General features: G+C 40.2%; 1 protein-coding gene across 1 annotated transcript in view; it reads right to left on the bottom strand.

The window, feature by feature from the left end:
* The window catches only part of SPNS2 (SPNS lysolipid transporter 2, sphingosine-1-phosphate), a 113547-nt gene that overhangs the window by 40537 nt on the left and 51599 nt on the right, over nt 1–21411 (bottom strand). The window contains exon 3 of the mRNA XM_088152286.1: nt 19165–19301. Coding sequence (XP_088008412.1) covers nt 19165–19301 — 137 coding nt within the window. The remainder of the gene's footprint in view (nt 1–19164; nt 19302–21411) is intronic.

Below are 21411 nucleotides of genomic sequence, written 5' to 3'. Positions count from 1 at the left end.
GATGCTGGTTGGGAATGCTGAGTGTTAGCCCTAGACACCTAAGATGGCACTAAGATGAAATGAGGTAACTTTTTTAGTTACAAGAAAAATATATACTTGTTGTTAACGACAGTGAACCTTTATTTTAACAAACTAATCAGGGAGATGGGGGGGCTGATATTCCCCGAAGTCCAGTAAATTGAAGAGTATGACATTGCCGTGATACAAGTGTCACAAATTACATCATTTGCACCATTGTCATGGTGATGTTATTGACATAACAGCATCACTATCCGAGTGACATAAATCACGACAGAATTTGGTCTATTGCATGCAGAGTCCATCATATCAAGATCTATAAAACTGAAGTTTCACTGTATTTTCAATTTTAAATGATGCTTCTTAGTCTTTGGAGTGCTAGCAGGATAAAAATATTTCAGCCAGCCAAACAAATACATTATTTCTATTTTTAAAAACATAAGCTTCCCCAAGCACTTGTTTTTAGAGCATTTATGCCATAATATCCACACTGTTTATGTAGACAATCCCACGGTATTCTTGGACAAGGTTCTTACTGATTTATCATAGCGGTCTGTCTCAAGATACTGCAAGCAACCACATCATTACTCTCTAAAAACTTCAGAAAGGAACACCGAAATTGATTCAGCTTTTTCTAAATATTGCCATCAAGCTGCTTACTTGGGTGGGGGAAGGGGGGAATCAACAAATAGTCCCCATTGCTGAAATCTCATTGCAAGGAATGTAACTCCTGCTTCTGTTAACCCAACAAAGTTGTTGAGAATAAAGAAACCCATGTATCAAGTCAACTTGCAATAATGTACAGAAAGATGTTCCCTTTAACTGTATCCGTTGGTTATCCATGCCCTGATCCACAATATTTCAATCCATCCTTCTCCCCCTGAGTGTTTGTCACACTTTCTAAATCTTGTCCCAATAAAGAAACATTTAGAATATGCGGAGATTGCCCAATTAAACAAACCCTGCCCTATGTTTTCAACATTAAGAGCATGGGAGGTTACATTCTTTGGAAAATAAGATAATGACCACGGTTGCATTTATGTTTGCCTTTCCGGCCCTTTCAATTTCTAAGGTCTTTTCAAACTTTTTTTTTAAACCCTGAAATGTAATCTAAACTTAAGTATTTACTGAGTAATTTTATGTATACCATGCTGCAGTAACAGCTCTTAGCACTAACTTGCTCATTGTGGATGTTTTTCGGTAGAAATCTACAGAATAAGTGATAAGGAGATAGATACTTGGAACAGATGTGGAAGCTAAAAGATTAATCAAGATAGAAAAATGAAAGGATAGCAATGGGAAAATATTCCTGGTCCGCTGGAATGGATGGTTATATTCCCATGGGCAAATGGGTAAATGCCTCAGTGGCCTGTTCCCATGTTAAGCTAAGCCAAAATGTGCTTTGTTGAGCTTTGGCTGAGTGTGTTGTCTGAACCCAATTACAGTGGCTTCTAACCAGAGTGTACAAATATGGATAGACAATATGGTTCCTGCAGGCACCCACCTACCTACCCCAGGTATCTCTTCTTGGTTCATGTGATTCTGGGATAATGCAAAGCATTCAGGAGCACTAATTTAGCTTTTGGTAAATGGGGACTTTATAAATGGCCATGCCTACCATTGCAACCATTCTGTGAAATAGGAAATCTGTTATAGCAGCCACTTAATGACAGCAGCCATCACATATTTTCAATGTTTTATACGTTCATTAATGTAAAAAGTTTGCCTACCCCGGTCTATATCTTAATATTTGGTATTGATCCAACTAATTCTGTTTTATTAAAAAATATATCGTTAATCAAAGTATGCTTTACCATATTGTATCATGGGTTTGCCTGCTCCTTCCTGTTTTGAGATTAATTTGATACAACAGGCATACAATATAATATTTTACTGTGTGAAAATTCTTAATCATTATAACTAGTACCTTTTTGGTGTGAAATGTTTTCAACTTTGAAAAAGTTTAGCCTGAAATGCCTCATGGTCTGCTATCCACGTACTAACCAGACTCCTTGGCTTCTGAGGCCAGACAAAACCACAGATCCATGCAGGTATTGTCATCGGTATGATTTCTGACAAGTATTTTTTTTTCCTGGGGAAAGTGTACTCCCCAATTTAACAATAGTGTGGGGTGGGGGGAGAACCTGCAAAACAGGGTGAAAATATTTCTAAATCTAATCCATTCTGGCTCTGTGCCATCACATAGCAAAAGCCAACTGGTAACCCAGGGCTTTGACATCATCATACTGATGACAACATCTCCAATTATTTCAATCACAAAGCCAGCAAAATCAGTTATCGCCCCTTCTTTTAAACAGGTTGGACCAAAGCAACTGCCAAAAGAGAGGGTCTGCGTCTAGGAATGAAAAGGGAACACAGCAATGCCAAAAAAACCCAACCACAACCCCAAACCCACAGTTTTGGAGGGCGTGATGGAAGTCATTTCAAGCACATAAGAACTCTCTTTGTCAATGGGATAATCGGGCTAACACTGTTCTCCCACTTTGCATCTGGTTCTGTTAAGTGTTTTATCACCTAAATACATATATATATTATTGGATTTATGCTAAAGACACAGTTCTGACTGCGTTCGTATCCTGGTGCGCTATAACTCAAGCAAGCAAGTAATCCATACTTTAATAATGTCTTAATAAGTTCTTGCCCCTTCTGCTCTGCTTCTGAAGTAGTTCGCAAGATGAGAATTGCATTCTTGTTTCCCAAAAGGTTTGCAGCTACTGACAAAATGATAATCTGGTGAAGTATGTCTACAGCCCAAAGGCAATAGCCTTATTGTCTCAAAAAGGCACATGATCCTTAAATCCTGGGTCATGAAGCATTAGAAAGACCGATACAATGTGACTGAAGCCGCAGAAGTGTGTGCATGGATATGTAAGTGTGTGAAATGTCTGGATTTTGTGCATTTGATCCCATATTTTTTTTAAAAAATCTATAGTGTTTCTTTTGATGCTTTTCACCTTTGGGACCAAAGCATGCCAAGGAGTAAGAGCACAAATGTAACAGAATATATGGTATGCATGCAGAAAGACCAGATTGCTGGAATCTTTTGTTGAGAGGATGTCAAGGAGCAGAATTGGCAAAGATTATCCTTTCATTAGAATTGGCAACACATACAAATCGCCTTGCTCAGTCTTAAATTCATCCATTCGGAGCTACAATCCTATCAGGATTTGGTCAGATCTTTTCTGCAAAGCTGTAAGCTATTTTAAAAAATAACCGAAAAGTTCAAATGCGCACAGTGTACAGTGATAAAAATGGTAAGAAGCCTGGATACCATGTCCCACAAGAAAAAGTTGAATGAGGTGGGAATATTTAGCCTGAAGATGAGGCAGTTAAGAGGAGATAAGACAGCCATTCTCAAACATCAGAACAGCAATCTTACAAATGAAGAAGCAAATTTGGAATCTGTTCCTTCAGGAAGTAGGCCCCAAACTAACACATTCACATTACAAAATAAGGATTTGGGGTGGCACATGCTGTTCATTACTGAGATGATTGCCTTAGAAGATGGAAGATTCTAATCCCTGTTGGGCATGGATGGTACTTTTCAAGAATGCAGTAGTATACTCAATTTCCTATGCTAACAGGGTTTGGAATAGGTGAATTTTGTAGTCCCTTTAATACTATGATTCTATAGTGGATTCAAAAAACATATTAATCTATTTTACTATGGTTTGTTGAACGAATCATAATGAAACTAAGACATAAACAATAGCTTGATTAAGCTAAGACAAAAAGAAAAAGGAATATTATGTGTTTTGTGTGCCTCCAACATTACAACAGGGGAGGAGTTTAAGGTACAGCATGTTCTTCAGAGCTCTAATGAAAGATTTAGAGAAGACCCTGTAGAAGTTGACAATCCAGTGGTTTGTCTTAGCTTCAAATGTTCATGGAAGTCTTTAGTTCAGTGGTAGAGCTCTGCATACCGAGGAAGGTTCCAGTTTCATTCCTTGAGATCTCCAATTAAAGGATTTAGTCTACTTGGATTGGAGAAAATCCCCAGCTGGGACAACAGAAGTTATGTATCAAGTAAGAAGAGGCAATTTCATAAACAGTATACTGATGATTGTTCCATATATCCATTGTATATTTCCATCATTTCCTTCAGCACAAATAATGCTATGCAAAGCAAGTTTATATGGGAACAAAATCAAACCAAAACCAAAAGAGGTGATCCACTGTTAGAAGCTCCTGGATCTTCATGCTTCTGTCCCACACACTGAATTGTAGATGGCAACTTCTCAACAAAGTCTCTGGACTGATTCTACACATCCAATGGAGTGACTGCCCATGAATCCAGCTGAGTTTTGCTTGAGCAGCAAGGTCTTCTGAGCTCTGGGGTCTTTTTCTACATGGGGCCCTGACTTTTAACTCGCCCCTTCATCCTGCCTCCTGTTTTGCCCTTCTGCCATTGTCTTTGTTTTGCCCCATGATTTCTGCTGACAACAACAGAGCCATGACACTCATGCAGTGCAATTTACCAGCATACTTTTTAATATAAAATTCACCAAAATGAAGGGGAACAACTCAAAATCCTACAAATGAAATAATGAAGAAGGATATCAAAATGCTTGTATATCACAAGGAAGACATGCTTTAAAAAAAAAACTGCTAATGAACTCTGTTGACAATAGCAGCAGCAGCTGTTGCTACAGCTACACAGCTTCCACTGAAATTTCAGCAAGTAGCACTAAGAGTTGGACAAGGGTCACAAGCAATGAATAAGCTGGTAAGATATCTGACTGAGTTTCAGCTTGTCTCTTCCCCCATCTCAGATCTGTGCCTCCCCTGATATGCAGGCAAAAGAAGAATTGTATTTGACAACTTGCCTGTTTAGACAGAGCCCTCTGCTTTTTGAGACAGCTGGGCAGATGCTGTACGATGGGCAGTCGAAATAATTGCAAAGAAAGAAAAAACATAGACTCTGGAATCAGACAGGGCATCAAATCTACACTGGTGTTTTAAAATAAGCAATTACAGGCTCGTGAAAGAATTACAGCCTCTCTTTTGTCCACAAGTGGTCATGATATCAAAATGTGTGGTTGTCTACCCTCCAAATGGCAAAACTGGCTTTGATTTTAGCCAGCCACAATTGGTCAACTCTCAGTAGGATACAGTCAATAATTTGCAATAAAATGTCTGCGCAGAATTAAAGTGGTGGTCCTGCATTTCTAAGAGGTGAAGGCAGCAAATCTAGAAGATGCTGCTTTTCAGTGGCAATGCTGGTGACTCTTCCAGAGTCTCCTGAAGAAGATCAGACTAGCTCCCTCCCTGATGATTTGATGTCAAAAACTAACATCCTCCCTGAAGATGGATGTTAAAAACTAAGTTCTTTTGGAAAGTGTTCCACTTGAATGATTACTCCATCTTCTATTCTTTCATTTTTGGGGGGTTTTGTTGTTGTGTCTATCTTTGTTTTGGTGATGGTTGTAGTTGATTTATTGGGTTATGATTTCATGATATAGATTTAGTTTTTTCAACCTGAATCATACTGCAGATGTTTTAATGTGTTTTTCATATTTTGGAAGCCACCAAAAGTCTTTCAGTTGCAGTGGGATATAAATGTGATAAATAGATAACTGCTTGATTTAACAAATCCCCATGACAGATCTGGAAGATGTTTAAATCTCACTCTGTCTTGTGTTTTTAACACACGACCTACAGGTGACAAATGCTGCCTTACAAGATGTTCTCATGTGAAAGAGAAAGGAAAATCTCTTTAGGATTATTTTAGGCATCATATACTCAAGAAAGTGCTCATGTGAAAGTTTGTTCAGAATCAGAATCAATTAAGAATCCTATGATTAATTGACTTAGAACTGTCTAAGTCAGGTGTCAATTAAACCCGCTGGAGGCTGTATCACCTTCACCTTTTTGGCAGGCATGTTGGAACCGGAGCCAGTTGATTACGATTCTCTCTTTGAGGTTGTGTGCATTTCTGTTACATAATGAGTTTTGCTGATTTTTGTTGCTGTCTTGTTTCACCTTCCAAAAATGGATGTCTATTTATCCTGTGGATTTACAAGCCACTTTAAAAGTAGCAAAGGAAGAATAAAAATAATCCAAGCTAAAGAACAATAAAATACCAAGCAAGTAGCATAAGGCTGTATCACTCGCTTTGGGAATGTGATTGACCCCAATTCACATCTCTGGGTAAACCATGACAGGACAATGAATACACTGAAGGTATGGTTCCCTCTCTTCTGGTATAACCTATTTTCCAGGTTGGTTGTACTTATTGATAATGTGCTTAGTGTACTGTAAACTGCCTTAGCATTTTTGATAACAATACACAGCATAAGCATTGCTAATTAATAAACAAAAAACCTGGAGTATGAGAATCAGCTCCCATGCTAATTCTGATAACTTAGCCTACCATCTGGCATGAAGTAAATGTCCTGATGAGAGCAATGAAATGCCACTTTATTGGCCCCTTTGCCAGTAAAGGAAACTAAAATTACCTACCAGAAACTTGGCTGCTTATTTTCATTATTTCTAATAACCACATGCCTGGGGCACACAATGAGAGAAAGCAATTATCTTTTTGCCTGGCTACTGGAAGAACAGGCAGGGAGATTAAACAGCAAGCTGATCCTGCCTCCTTCTCACATATACCGAAGTGGTATTCTTCCAGATAGGGAGCCAGTTTGGTGTACTGCACCAGGCTAGAAACCAGGAGATCATGAGTTCTAGTCCCGCCTTAGCAGAAAGCCAGCTGGGTGACCTTGGGCCAGTCCCTCTGTCCCAGCCCTAGGAAGGAGGCAATGGCAAACCACTTCCAAAAAACCTTGCCAAGAAAGCTGCAGGGACTAGTCCAGGCATTTGCCAGGAGTCAAAACATTCTTCCAGATGTTTAGGCTATGTTAGTCAGAGATTATGGGAACTGTAGACTGATACCCCTGGGGTCACCAGACTGGGGAAGACTGTTATATTCTAATAATGAGGTTGTTCTGGTTGTAGTTTCTTAGACAGCCAGAACAGCAACATCCACATATAAGGAAGCCCAAAGTTTATATTAAGTTTCAAGAGAAGAGAATATCTGTAGCTCAGGGTTGAACTGTGGAATTCTTGGTGCTCTCTGAGTTTGGTTGTTTGCTTGCAGACGTTTCATTACCCAACTAGGTAACATCATCAGTGCTAGTGAGGGTGGGGTTTGCTACCTTTCCCAAGATATTCCATTCTATTCCCTCTTGCTTTCTCAGTTTCACACTGTTTCACACAGTGTTTCACACTGCAGTCCTCTGCACAGTTAGTAGGAGTAAGCTTCACTGATTATGTGGGGTTTTGAGTACAGGCAGCAAACCCCACCCTTCCTCACCCTGATGAAGTTACCTAGTCAAGTAATGAAACATCTGCAAGCAAACAGCCAAGCTCAGAGAGCACCAAGGACTCCAGAGTTTATATTAAGTGTCCCACTTAGCTCAATGTGAACTGAGCTTACTCAGTGGATATATATGCTGTGTGGTGTTGGAAGAGGGAATAGAAAGCAAGGGGGAATGGAATGGAATACAGGTAGTTCCCAGTTTAAGTTCCATTCCCAAGGTCTGTATTTAAATCAGATTTGTACGTAAGCCGGAATAGTATTATTGTATAATGCTATATAAGTGATATTGTGTAATGAACTTGAACCATTGTGTATTTAACTTGAATTTTGCTACAAGAGGCTCCGTTCTTAACAATGGGTCATCCATAAACTGGGAGTTCTTAACCTGGGGATTACCTGTATTCTGGGAAAGTGCATACCACATTTTGTTTCTGGTTCCACTTATACTCCCAATTGTGGGCCTGAAAGGTGAGGTTAAAAGAAGTCAAGGGCATTAACACTGTAACTAAACTTAGTTTGGAAATCTCCAAGAACACCTCTTCTCACCTTGCACTGTGCAGAAAAACCTTTACTACTTGTCAGAACAGTTCTCTCCTCCCACCCCCAAGAAACTTGGAAAGAAGAGCAGAAATAAAGGTTATATTGCCAAAAAAAGGATTGAAATCCCACTCCATCACATTTGCCATTAATTGCTTGCATATTAACAACTTGGGGTGCTTCCCAGTGTCAAGCACTCTTTTTTATAAAAGTGAAATATGTTGAATGGAACATTCTGTAGCACTGGGAGGCTGCAGAGGGTTGTCCTGTGGTCTTTGCTGGTCAGAATTGAAAAACCAGCACGAGATCTGTTGGTTGACGACGCTTGCTTGGGATCTGGTCATTTTAAGCAGCTGGTATCCTTGACCAGAATGGCTTGAAATCACTGAGGATTTATGATTTAACTATAATTGTACATGCTTCACAACCAACCACTGTTCATAAAGGAGAAAGAACATATCTGGCAGAAAAGACTACCAACATTGCTACCTGGTGCTTTCTGTCTAATTCCATAGCTCCAGTTCCCAAGAGCTCCTATCTTTTATTCCTATTTTGGGGCCCTTTCTTGATTCCTTTTGAATGAACATCATCAGTGGATTGAAAAACAGATGCTAAATTAGGAAAACAGAAGAGTGTAGGAAAGAGCCCAAAACATGAAAGGGCTGCATTAACCATTTGCAACTGGAAAAAGGATCCACAAGCATTTCATAATGGAAATATGTTTAGTAAGTATCCACAATGGTTTGGCTGTAGCAAAAGATTTAAGAACATGCGCTGTTTCACACTGCAATCCTCTGCACACTTAGTAGGAGTAAGCTTCATTGAATATGTGGGATTTCAAGCAATTATACTTAAAAATCCTTAAATAAAGGATTGTGCTGCAAATCTCTCTAAACACCCCCCAGTTTCTATATGATCTACAACAGTGTTTCTCAATCGTGGCAACTTTAAGATGCCAGGACTTCAACTCCCAGAATTCTGAAAATTGATCCAGCCCTCTTAAAGTTATCAAGGTTGAGAAGCACTGCTCTACAAGAAAAAGCGATTTACCTGGTGTATACTGAGTCAGAATACTGGTCTATCAAACCAATATTGTCTGTAGTACAGCCCTTTCTAAAAATTCTCTAGTTTTCCTTTTGATCCAGTCAAAGACTGTTTACATGTTACAATATAAAGAAACAAGCAAATCATCATAACTTCTCATCAGAAAAATCCTCCCGGTGGCATTATTCACTGAATCAACCCTGACACTTCCCCAAAGACAGAGGAAAACAACTTGCTATTTTTCCAACATCACAGGCTACCATGAATGGGTTTCGTTTCCTTGTCTGAATGGCTTTGCTTTTTTTCCTAAAACAGCTGCTGATGTACAAAGGAAGTTTTCTGCATGGCATTTCCTCACATACAAGCTCTGTCTTCACTTCTTCACGTTGTGCATTCTTCACGCCCTTTTCTTGTCTGCGATCCTTAATAGCTCATAAATTCACAAGAATGAATTTATGCAGCTCCAATACTCTGGAATTCCTTCCCCAGTCAGTCCAAACAACCTTGTTATGCTTTAAGAAAAACCTTAAAACATATTTTTTTACTCTTTCGCCTTCCTTCCCTAGTAGCCTACTTTATGGTCAGATGTTAATTATTGATGCAAGTATCTTTTATGTTTATACAGTAACTCTCTTTTTATTTATTGTTTTGGTACAGCACATTTTTTATACTCATAGTATTTTGTGCTTTTTTCTGTTTTCTGATTCTCATTAGTATTTACTTGTTCTTGACCTGCAGGATAGGAGCATGCATGGTATAGAAATGAACAAACGGATGAATAACAATGAGAACAAAGCAACTTCCATTTCAGTCTTAAAAGGGATGCATGTAGTATCCTTGATATTATTGTTCTTCCATAAATTAGCAGACAACTGTAGATCTTAGCTGTTCATTTTGGCCATCGTTTGGTCCCTAATCAAAGGCAGAATTAGACAAGAAGCCCACGATACTACTAATGTTGTAACTGGTTTCTTTAAAATAAATTGCAGATGAAGGACACCAAAATTGCATTGTGGCCGTGGTATGGAGGTTCTTGCTCTTTGCTGAAGGCCCTATTCTAATCAGAGAGCTCCACGCCAGAAATCTGCACCAGAAAAAAATTGTAATAAACATAAGCCTTTTCTTTGATGCAATTTACAGCTGTGTGTATGCGGACAGGGCACATTGGTGGTGATCTGGGAAAAACCAAAACATCATTTATCCCCGATATTAAGGTCCTGGTTTAGAACCGGCCACTGATGTTTGCAATTACTGTAGTTTTATCACTCCAATCCTGCAATAACTAATTGTGTAATTCACATTACATTTATTGCAGCTCACAGTCTACATTTCAGGAATCGCTTATTAGTACAGGGAATAAATACAACAGTACTTTTCCTAAATCTACCTCTCTTTCTTCATAAATTTGCCCCAAATCTAATAAACCTCCACTGCAGTGCATTTTTAAAATTAATTAGTAATTCTCTTCTGAATCTATTAGCCCACCATTTCAATAGGGGACCCAAATTCTAGTGTTATTTAAGATTGGGGGTCAGAACCTCTTTGTTCACTCCTCTGTAGTATACATACTTTTCATTATATTTCTTAACTGTCATATGCTTTAGAATGCTGTAAATAAGCTATCAACACTCACCTAATTATTCCATGGACAAAATTCTGGCATGACATTAGAAAGACTCTTGCCACCAAGTGGCACATCTGTACTACAAAGCTGCATCTGTTTTATACCAATTTAATTTCTAGAAATGACAAGCCATGGCTTCTTCCAAAAGGAAGAGTTTTTTGGACCTGAGAGTTGTCAAGGTCGAGGACAACCGCTTTGGTCCTTGGAGAATGGGGATCACGCTGTCTTGTTTTGAAGTTCAGGCAGTGACCGACATTTCTATACAGAAAAAGCACCATCCATGCAGCAGGGAGAAATGCGCAAGAAAAGCTCCAACAAACTTGGGGAAAATCTCTTGGTTTACAGAAGTGCAAAGTTCTTAAGAAAGAAAGAGACCCAAGATATCCCAATTCTGCTTCACCAAACTCAATGATTGTCTTTATACAGTGAGTTTCCAGTGAGTGTAAAATAATGACTAGCGAAAGAGTGTTGTTGTTTTTCTTAGCATTTGTCCCACGTGATTGTAGGGCTTGCTGGTTTTTAGCACTGTGCTTGCCCTTACACTGAACCAATCAATGCATGATGTGATGACGGGTTTGTTTTTAGACAGTTTGCTGCAGAGCCTGATACTGACTGGGGCTGAGAGAGAGAGAGAGAGAGAGAGACTGGTCCAAGGTCACCCACCCTAAAGGAGGACTAGAATCTGGGTCTCCATACTCCTAGCCCAGCATCTTAGTCACAACACCATGCTAGCTTTTAACTAGCAAAAGCGTTTGGAATAGAATACTATGAATGAGGGCATTCAATCCTTCAAGTATTGCAGGTTCTACTCAGCTGTCAAATTTTTATATTACTTTTTGGGAGTGGAGAATGGGAAGAAGAGAAAGTCGAGGAAGCCACATGGTGTCAAGTCTGCTCCCCTTTGAAACTATGGACAATACTGTCTTGTCACCAGTTTTGAAAGAAAACAATTATCAACTGGGTTGGCTTCTTTATGCAAAATTGTACATTTGCCTTACGCAACAAAATATTTTTAGCCAGACTTTTCTGCAGTGTAGACACACCCTACGGGTTTCTAGCCTATTTTTGCTATCAAGAAGAAAACCCAAACCATTGCTGGTCACGGCCCAAAAGTTTTAAATTGCTTACTTTCTGCTGCACCATGGTTGGCGAAGTTGGAGGAATTATGACACACAGCCATTAAGATAATTAAGTATGTATTTTTATCCCTAAAGATACAGACAGCTCAAAATTAAGGTCCCCCCCCCTTTTTTTTTTTGTTTAGGCAGGCACAAACAAGTCTTACCTCAAGACAGTAAGCTGTGGTAATACTCTGGGGACATGATAGAGCTTCATTTCCTATCCTGAGGTCTGGGGAAAAAATGTTGCCTCATAACACCTTATTACTGAGTGGACAGTGGAATGGAAAAAGAGGGAATATTGGTTTCCTGGCTACGTGGCCCATGATCTGTACTCATGGGTGTGTGTGTGTGTGTGTGTGTGAGAGAGAGAGAGAGAGAGACCTCCTTCTTCCTCACACTTCCCACTTAGTTGGATGCTATGTCTTAACTACAACTGTGTGGCCACCCATGGCCAAGTGGGACTCAGGGGAGGGACCCCAATACAGGTAGGGAAAAGCTCAGAACAGACCACCTGATCTGAACCCCCCTCAGGCGGTTAGTAGCCTGCCTTGGGCCCAAAGGATGATGCCCTGCCCAGAGACATCCATTGGGAGGGGGTTCAAAAAACTCAAGATGGCAACTATGACCGCTTCATCAAGGCTCTGTTCCTTGGCACCCTCTATCTTGTATTATCTGAAGAGGGGTTTTGGAATTTCTCTTATGGTCACTATGGCTACCTTTGTTTATTATACCAGGTGAGTATTTCAACTAATGGTGTGATGAAATCTGCAGAAATTTCTCAAAAGTTTTCTTCTCCTGAGAAAAAGGGAAAACCCACTTCTGCTTTCTTACTGTCTTCATACATATATATATATTAAAAGGAATATAAAAACGAATACAAACTAATATAAAGTAAGAAAAAGAAAGAAAAAGAAAGATCAAAGAGAAAGCTAAAAGTGCAAGAAAGGGGGGGGAAGTAAAAGAAAAATAGAAAAGAAAGAAAAGATACAAAGAAGTAGCTTCTGATCTTCTTTACAGCAGTAAGTACAATTATAAATTTATCTCTTAGTCTATGGTTACAACATAACTTCTTTCTATAATCTATCCTGTCTAATCATCAAAACCATAAATCATGTTCATTTTTCCCTGGTTTTACGCAAAAAGTCCATAAGTGGGGATTAGTGGGGTGCAGAAGGCGGGCCTTCTCTGTGGTAGCCCCCGCTTTTTGGAATATCTTGCCCCCGGAGGTGAGATTGGCCCCCTCTCTCCTGGCCTTCTGGAGGGCTTTGAAGACCTGGTTCTGCCACTTGACCTGGGGTGGGGAGGGAATACCTCAAGTGTGGGGATGGCTAGCCCCATAGAAGCCTGCTGTCTTCAGCCCCAGATCCTTCATCTTCTTGGACTCTCTTCTTCTTTAGTAATATTTTTTAAATTTTTATGTTTTATGTATTTATATGTATTTTTGGTTTTAATGTTTTGTGTGAGCCACCCAGAGTCCCCCATTGGGGGGGGAGATGGGCGGGGGAGAAATTTAATAAATAAAAAATAAATAAATAAGGGGTTTCCAGTCATCAATAAACTTAGATATTGACTTTTCTTTGATCAAAGAAGTCAATTTGGCCATCGCAGCGAGCTTTCTTACCGTCTTCTCAGATTTTCTACGAATTTATTTGTTCTGAACATTTATTGTTAAAAATAGCAGAGGATGCTACTGCTGGGTGTTGATGTCTGTTGTGCATCCTTCCATTGCCCTGAAGTCTCTCAGGCTATCCTTGCTTCCAAATCTAAAAAAGCTCCCCACCCCCACCCAGAGGCATTCCTTCATGATATCTCCCCCTTGGAATTGCATGGAAACATGGAAAGCCAAGGATGCTGCAGACCAGCATTTCTCAATCTTGGCAACTTTAAGCTGTGTGGACTTCAACTCCTAGAATTCCCCAGCCAGCATGCTGGCTGGGGAATTCTGGGAGTTGAAGTTCACACGGTTTAAAGCTGCCAAGGTGGAGAAGCACTGCTATAGACATTTGGAGAGAGGATTATATAACGAAACACAAGACTTTCATAAACACCCTGCAACCCCACATTCTACCTATGAGTTTCTCTGAAATTCCCCGTTCCTTTGAAACAAATTTCAAAAGCAAATCAGACTGAATGAGAATATAAAAAATGCGGGAGATTTTTTTCGTAAAATTTAACTATGATGACTTATTTGAACAAGATGTAAATTTTCTAAATAAAAAAAAAATATTGTCACCATGTTATAAACGAGAAGCTGAGATAGAGGGCCTAAGCCAATTTATAATTTAGGGGCCCTCTGGTTCCTAACTTGAGTTCTTAACCATCTTACCTTACCTTGGAATAGAGGGACTGTTTGAGAAGAGACCTCAGGGACTCATTCACTCTTAGATACCATTTTAATATTATTACATATTATTGGATTCCTGCAGGTGGAAGGGATCTTGGAGGTCCAAGTCCAACTCTTACCCCAAGACAGGATCAAGACAATCCTCACACCATCTCACACAAATGGCTGTCCAACTTTGGTTGAAAACCTGCAGTGATGGAGTCCTCACAACTCCAGGGGACAGCCTGTTTCAGTGCTTAATAAGTCTCATGATCAGGAAATTCCTCTTTGTTTCAAATTTGGATCTCCTTCTGTAAAGCCCACTCTTGGGAGAATACATTCACGCCCTTTTCCCTGTGACGGTACTTAAAGTATTGGGAGACTGCTATTATGTCTCCCCACTGAAGTTTATGGGGAGACAGATAGCAGTCTTTGTATACTTAAAGGGCTGTCACAGGGAAGAGGGTGTGGATTATGTACCACATTTTTCACTTAGCAAATAAGAAAAAAATGCAATCCTTTCTTCATTTCATCTGACAGTTCACAGACTCCACCTGCTTTCATCAGAAGCCCTTTTATGATCCTTGACACCCTGGGAAGCATCCTTGGACTGAAGGACACATAGGGACATGGCCTCAACAGTGAAACCACATTACAGCTGTTCCAGCCATTTGTCCTGATGTGCCTCTTCCAAAACCTAGAGCCCCTGAAGTACAACTCTCATCAACCCCAGTGAGCACGATGAATAGCAACAATTGTAGTTCAACACATCTGACAGAATGGGGGACGTCATCCCAAGAAGCCAGCATCATAAGTGGGATAGGCACACTATTTCTAGCAGTGTTCATTTCAGATATGCAAAATTTGTCAATCTGGAAATGAATTATTCCAGAGAATTCCAAAAAATTCCATTTCCTTCTGGGCCATGCCAAAATTCCTCCAATCCATGTCATTTTGTGGGAGGGGGTAGTTCAGAACTTTCTAGAAGTAAATCTGCCAAACCAGAAGCAATTTGATCCAAAAATTCAGGGTAGGGAAATGGAACATTCTGGAGTGTTCCAGAATGGTCTATCCCCAGTTTGGCCAATGTGGCACATCTTCAGTGTTTATCCCACAGCACTGCCTATCAGAAGGGCTAATAATTTTTTTATCTGACAAAGAAACCTTGCAAAAACCTTCCGCTCTCATCTCCATTTTACAGACCGGAAAACTGGGAGGCATGAACAGGGCATGAAAGCCGAATGACCCAATAAGTGCAATGGCAGGGCTTGGGAACCAGGTCTCCTTTGGGAGACATAATTTGTGCTAGGTAATGCGGCCGTGGGAATGACAGGCCATCCACTTCCGCCCCCTCCCTGGAAGGCAGCAGCCCTAATTTTATAGAAATAGCTCACCTGTGGGATCAGGTGGCAGGCTGGCTAAGTAGCTGCCCATTCCCCATCTGGGTGTGACGGGAGACGAACAATCTCTGGAATGCAGTTGGTCTGCGGAGATGAATGAAGCACAGCTAACTTCCCTCTACTGGAGGGAAATCACTCCACACAGCCACTGACACAACTTCGGTTCATCTCGCCTGGTATGCATTAATTAGCCTCTGCAACCGAGTTTCAAAACAGGTAAGCTTCTGTTCCCAGCAGCTAGTGTTTTGCTTCTGGCCTAACAGCAGTGACAGCTAAAGAACACAACTGGACACAAACAACCTCTTCTGTGCATGGTCCTGGAACAAATGAGGTTGTATAATACAAAGAACTTTGCTGGAGGACGCCATACCTAAGCCTCCAAAATATCATACTTGGCATAGCCTGATACAATAGAATAAAAAGATGGTAACTATAGTGTCCATCTTCCTTCCCATGCTAATGACAGGGAGAGAATATAGACCAGTGTTTCTCAACCTTGGGAACTTTAAGATGCGTTCTTTAAGCCAGGAATTCTGGGAGTTGAAGTCCACATGTCTTAAAGTTCCCAAGGTTGAGAAACACTGATAAAGATAGAGTTGCCTTTATAGAGATCTGGTCTCTATAAAATGATGGAATCCTAAATCAGAACTATGGAACAAGGCAGAAGACACAATTTTTAAACAGCACCTTGGGTTAAAACACACAGATAGAAATTCCGTGTAAGTGGAGAACACACCAAGAAGTTTGTTCTTGCTATGCTGCTATTATGTGTGAAAGCATATTTTAATGCAAGAAAACAATGCATTTTCGCTTACAGCCTGGTGGCGTAATTTGTTTCACTATCTCATTCTCATAAAAGAGTACGTTAAAGGACAGAGAGCAGGTGGGCGCTAGAGGAATCAAGGTGTTTTTCTGTTTGCCTACAACTGTAGAAGCTACAGATGAAATTTATTTATTTGACATCTGAATGCAACCTTAGTTCATTTTGCATTTTCAAACCAATAGAGTAATATTTAAAATGTGCATTAAAGAGAAGCTTGCAGAAAAATATATATATTCATGAAATAATGAACCATATGGGATCTATTTGGGAAGACAAGAGTAGTATACATTAGGCAAAATTTGCAAGTAAAATGAAGAAATGTGCATAAAAATGCATACAGATTTTAGTGTGGTCTTTAAAAAAGATCAGGTTTGATTTTCCAAACTTGACACATTTGCAGATCAAGAAACTGACAAAAATGAACTTGAATGATCTGCACCTGTTGCTTTCACTTTTCTCTAGGAACCAAGACTGCTGTTATGGGAGATAAGGTATGAATGCTTAGATATTTGGGGACAAGTTTCACACCCAGCCCAAACCTTGAGTGTGAGAATAAAGTGGGATCACACCCAGGATCAAGAATTATGGCTAAATCTTAGTGTCACCATAGAATCATCGGGCTGGAATAGAGATCTTAGAGTCCAACCTCCTGACCAGGACAGGAATCCTTATTTGATCACCCCAGACAAAGGATTCTCCAATCTTTGCTTTATAAACTCCAGTGATAGAGAATCCATGACTCCAGGAGGCAGGCTATTTCTCTGCTTAATATCTCTCACAGTAGGAAATTCTTCCTTATTTCTAGTTTGGATCTCCCTCTGTATGGCGTCCCCCCACTGGTTCTTGTCCTACCTTTGGGAGCTACGGAAAATAAATTCATAGTCTCTTACAGACTTTCAATATTTGATGAATGCTACCAGGGAAGATGGCATGTCCAGACAGAGCAAACTTCATTTATTTATATCATCTCAGGGCAAATGTCTAGGGCAAGTCCTACCAAGGAAGCTCATGTTTACAATTAAAAATACAAAAAAAAAACACCCAACTTGTCTTTTACAATTACTGTATTAAATAAAAGCAGTAACTGAAACAATGATATAGGCCAGTATAACAAACAAAACACTTAAAATAGAGCAGCACAAGCCTCTTTGCTGTCAATTCAATATTATCATCAAAAGCAGATCAAACCCAAAAAAAGGTTGTCAGGGTCCATTTAAAAGCTGATAAAAATATTTATATCTGAGATGGGAGTTTCACTGATAAGTTATCAATGTGAAGATGCTCCGTGCCTAGTCCCTGTCAAATTAACTTAACATTATGCCAAGTTTGCAAGCAGGGCCTCTAAGGCTGATACGGAGTTGTGGGCTTCTTCCAAGATTCAGTCTAATGGTCCACTGGAGCATCTTTTGCACCTTATAAATGATGCAGGTCTGGGAAAGCTGTGTAATGAATGGAATGAACCTCCAGAATCACCAAGTTATAGAAATGGAATGAACTACGGTATGTCCTCATTGCCTATAATTAGTTAAAAAGTCTTGCTTTTATAGTATACCAGGGGATACTTTTCGGTTACAGCATTTCCATATGAAAGCTGCTGAAAACAGTAGATTGGACGATGGTGGTGGGTAATGCTACTTTTAGTACCCGCCCCCCGCAAAAATTAGGCATCACCTTAGAAACAGACTTCCTTCCTTTTGGCACCATGAAGCTTTACTAATACAGTGGACTTCAGACTCCTTGCGCTGTAAGGTCATAATGTTCTGACTACTTCCTTTCAGTCTGGGATGGCCATAAAATCACTAAAAGTTGTTATATTCGGCCAAAGTCCAAGAGGCCAAATCTCAATGCTCCACTTCATTCTTTGGAGGCCTGTTATTATGTTTGAACTGTTAGAAAATAATTGAAAGAAAGTGGACAAATTATAGCTTGCATTGAACAATGGCCATTTCCTGATGGAGCTGAAGAATGATTGCTTAATTTATTTTCAGTTTCCAGCTAATACCAACTTATTTGAGACCTTGTAAATGCAAAGTGCAAAGAAACTATTATGAAGGTAGACAATCTAGTTAACTTACTGATGTTCTAAGGACATGGTTGAAACAGGTGAGAATTCTAGTTCAAAACATCTGGAAGGCACTAAATGGGCTACTCCTGACTTACACCTTTGTCAACCAGAAACTTGATACATAACTGACATGAATTTGGAAGACTGGCTTGGATCTGACCATGTGGGCAACCCAGGGGTTAGAACCATGTTTCCCAACTCTGTTTTGAGATACTAAAAACCCTACAACCTCTGCATGAAAAACAAGGATTCTACTGCTAAGCAATTACCCCCAAATAATCTGTTTCACAGAAAATCAGATCATAGATCCATCTTGTTCAGTATTGCTAGTAATAACTTCGCAAGATTTCACACGGCTGTCTTTCCCAACCCAGCTTGACGATGCTAAAGATTAGGGCTGGGATCTTTTTCATGCAAAGTAGATGTTCTCCCACAAGATTTACCTAGCATGCAGGAAAACTGCCTGTTCTCAGAGACAGGAGACAGCGCCAGAGCTGAATGAGATCATTGCTCAATTACTGTCTATACTGACTGGTAAAAGTAGGGTTTCAGCCAGGTATTTTTCTGATGTATAGCTGGAGATACCAGTGACTGAAGTTGAGTTTTGTGTGTGAAAAGCAGGCCCTTTACCACTGGGCTAATTGTCCATCCCCATTTGTAATACCATCTACATCAAGTGGTTGACCAGAGCTTTATATTTCCTTGGAAATGCTGGAGACTGAACCTATGATAAAACAGATGATCTCCTCCTGAGCCATACACCTCTCCAGAATTCCTCACCCTCTTCTTCATTCCAAAAGCTCATGTGTCGCCTGACCAGCTCCTCCAGCTGCAGAGCACATCTTATTCCCTCTGCAAAGCTCTTACCTGTTCAGTGATGAAGGAGCTGGAGAAGGTAATGGCTGACCAGAAGAAGATCCCACAGCTAAGAATAATCTTCCTGTTGAAACGGTCACCAAGGTAGCCAAATATTGGGGCTGCCACCATAAAGCTACAGATGAAAACTGCAGAAGAATAGAAAGGAAGAGATGGATTGGGTCAGCAATTCCCAAACATTTGAAACTTGGTTGGGAAAGTCCAAAACCAAGTATATAAACCATCTATATCAGGTTTCCCTAACCTGGTACTTTCCAGATGCATTGGGAATGCGACTCCCAGCATAGCCATCTGGGGGCCAGCAATTTGGGAAATGTTGATCTGTGCCAAGAATGAGCATGCATTGGTGGGTGATATGACAAGAGTTTGGTTTTACTTCTTGAGATAGACATTGATTAGAGCTTTCAAAATCATGACAGGTTCTGCTCTTCCATTCAAACAGGCCGTGAATACTTCAGATGCTGGAGATGCTATTCATAACTCAAAGGAAAATGTCGTTTCCTTATTCATGGTCAGATTTAAACAGTATTCATATATTTTACCTATTACAGTATTTATTCATTATGTTTACAAGTCACCTTTCCTTAAGGCCTCCTATGTAGCACTCCCTCCTCCAATGTCTCCAACAATTCCTAGAGGCATGGTTGGTCTAAGAAATAGTAACAGTGTAAAAGTGAGCACAGCATGGACTTAAACCTGAGTTTCCCTAATCCTAGTCCAATACCTTAGTCATGACAGCACTGAAAATGGATACTCACAATAGTTGTATACCTTATACTCACTGTTGGCTAAAAAGAGGCTGTGTTTTACTATGCAATCACTGTTAAATATATTTTCTATTCTTTGTAGATCTGGAAGTCACTTTTTTAATTAGATGGTTTGTTGATGTGCAACAAAAGAAGAGGCAACACAGAGATTTTAAGGATGGAGGTGGCACAATTACAGAAACAAAGGAAAGAGTTTGAGAACAAAAGAATAAATGAAGTGACAAAACAAAATGCTGGCAGAACCCAGATGGCAGCATCAAAATATCAGTTCTGAGTTGTAAAAAGTTCAGACAGTGACTATCAGCCTGCCAGAAAGACCATATGCTAGTTATGAGGTCCACAGATAGCCCAAAAGTCTTGGAGGGAGGAGGCCGAAGAACTGGGGTGCGTGCTTGTTTGAGATAGCCTGGCCCATACCATTTAACCAGAAAAAAATGAGGAGTGGTGGTAGAGGGAAATTGGAGGGAGGGGAGAAGGTACAAGCCTGCCATCTAGTCTAATTAGGCAGAAATCAATTTCTGTAACCATACAAGTAGTCCTGATTTAGCAACCACAATTGGGAACCAGCAACTTGGTTGTTAAGCAAAGTGGTTGCTAAGTGAAACCGCGGCTGTGCTTACAATCTTACTTCAGCTTTCCTTTGCTTTACAGACCTGTGAACATCATAAATCCAAGGACTGGTCACAAAGTTACTTTTTCATCACTGTCATAACTGCGAATGGTCACTAAATGAGGCAGTTGCTAAATGAGGACTACACGGTAGATGAAGTTCCTGAGCTACAGTGACAGCCACGTATCCATATTCATATCATTCTTATTCACCTGGTTTTTGTTCAGGGGAACACAGGTGTGATAGGCAGGGCCAATGCAGCTATGTGATCAAAAGGACTGGTAGATGTCTAGTTTGAAAGACTTTGGACCAGGGAGCCCATGGAGGGTTACCTTGGTGATACTGACAGTTCCAGAAATGGCCTCTTCTTCCCACCCTTTCTCTGGACACTTTTGGGAAAAAGATACCTGCTGGTGTCTTAAAGAATGTTTTTAAGAGAGAGAGAGAAAGAGGGAGGGAGGGAGGGGAAGAGGGCTGTTAGAGGATGCTACCTATTGAATAGTGGCTACAGTGGCTGACTGGGAAAACTAGCTGCTAACCAAGCCTTTATATTTGTAGATAAAGGGATTTTCACTGGCTCAACTAATATAATTCACGGCATCTCACTTTCTCCCAGTATATGAACAGTGGATAGACACCAGGACGGGGAGGGCTCAGATTTGCCAGAAAGCAGCTGGTCTAGGACTTTCTGAACATCTTCTTCCAATGACCATGCTTAAAATCACCACTTTCCTCAATGCGAAGAGTTTCTCAGCAGTCTGAAAACTGTTCCACGCCCCCTGAGTAACCCCACTCAGGGCTGGAGAGAGAGAATTACACTAAGCTACCAGTGACCCTACTAAAAATTACTTTCCTCAATGA

This window comes from Python bivittatus, unplaced genomic scaffold (assembly GCF_059951505.1).
Source record: "Python bivittatus isolate LINGU-HERP-01145 unplaced genomic scaffold, Pbiv_v1 ctg000690_np1212, whole genome shotgun sequence".
Lineage (NCBI taxonomy): Eukaryota > Metazoa > Chordata > Lepidosauria > Squamata > Pythonidae > Python > Python bivittatus.
The sequence above is the reverse complement of the archived record's forward strand: the minus strand, read 5'-3'. Positions and strand labels throughout refer to the sequence as shown.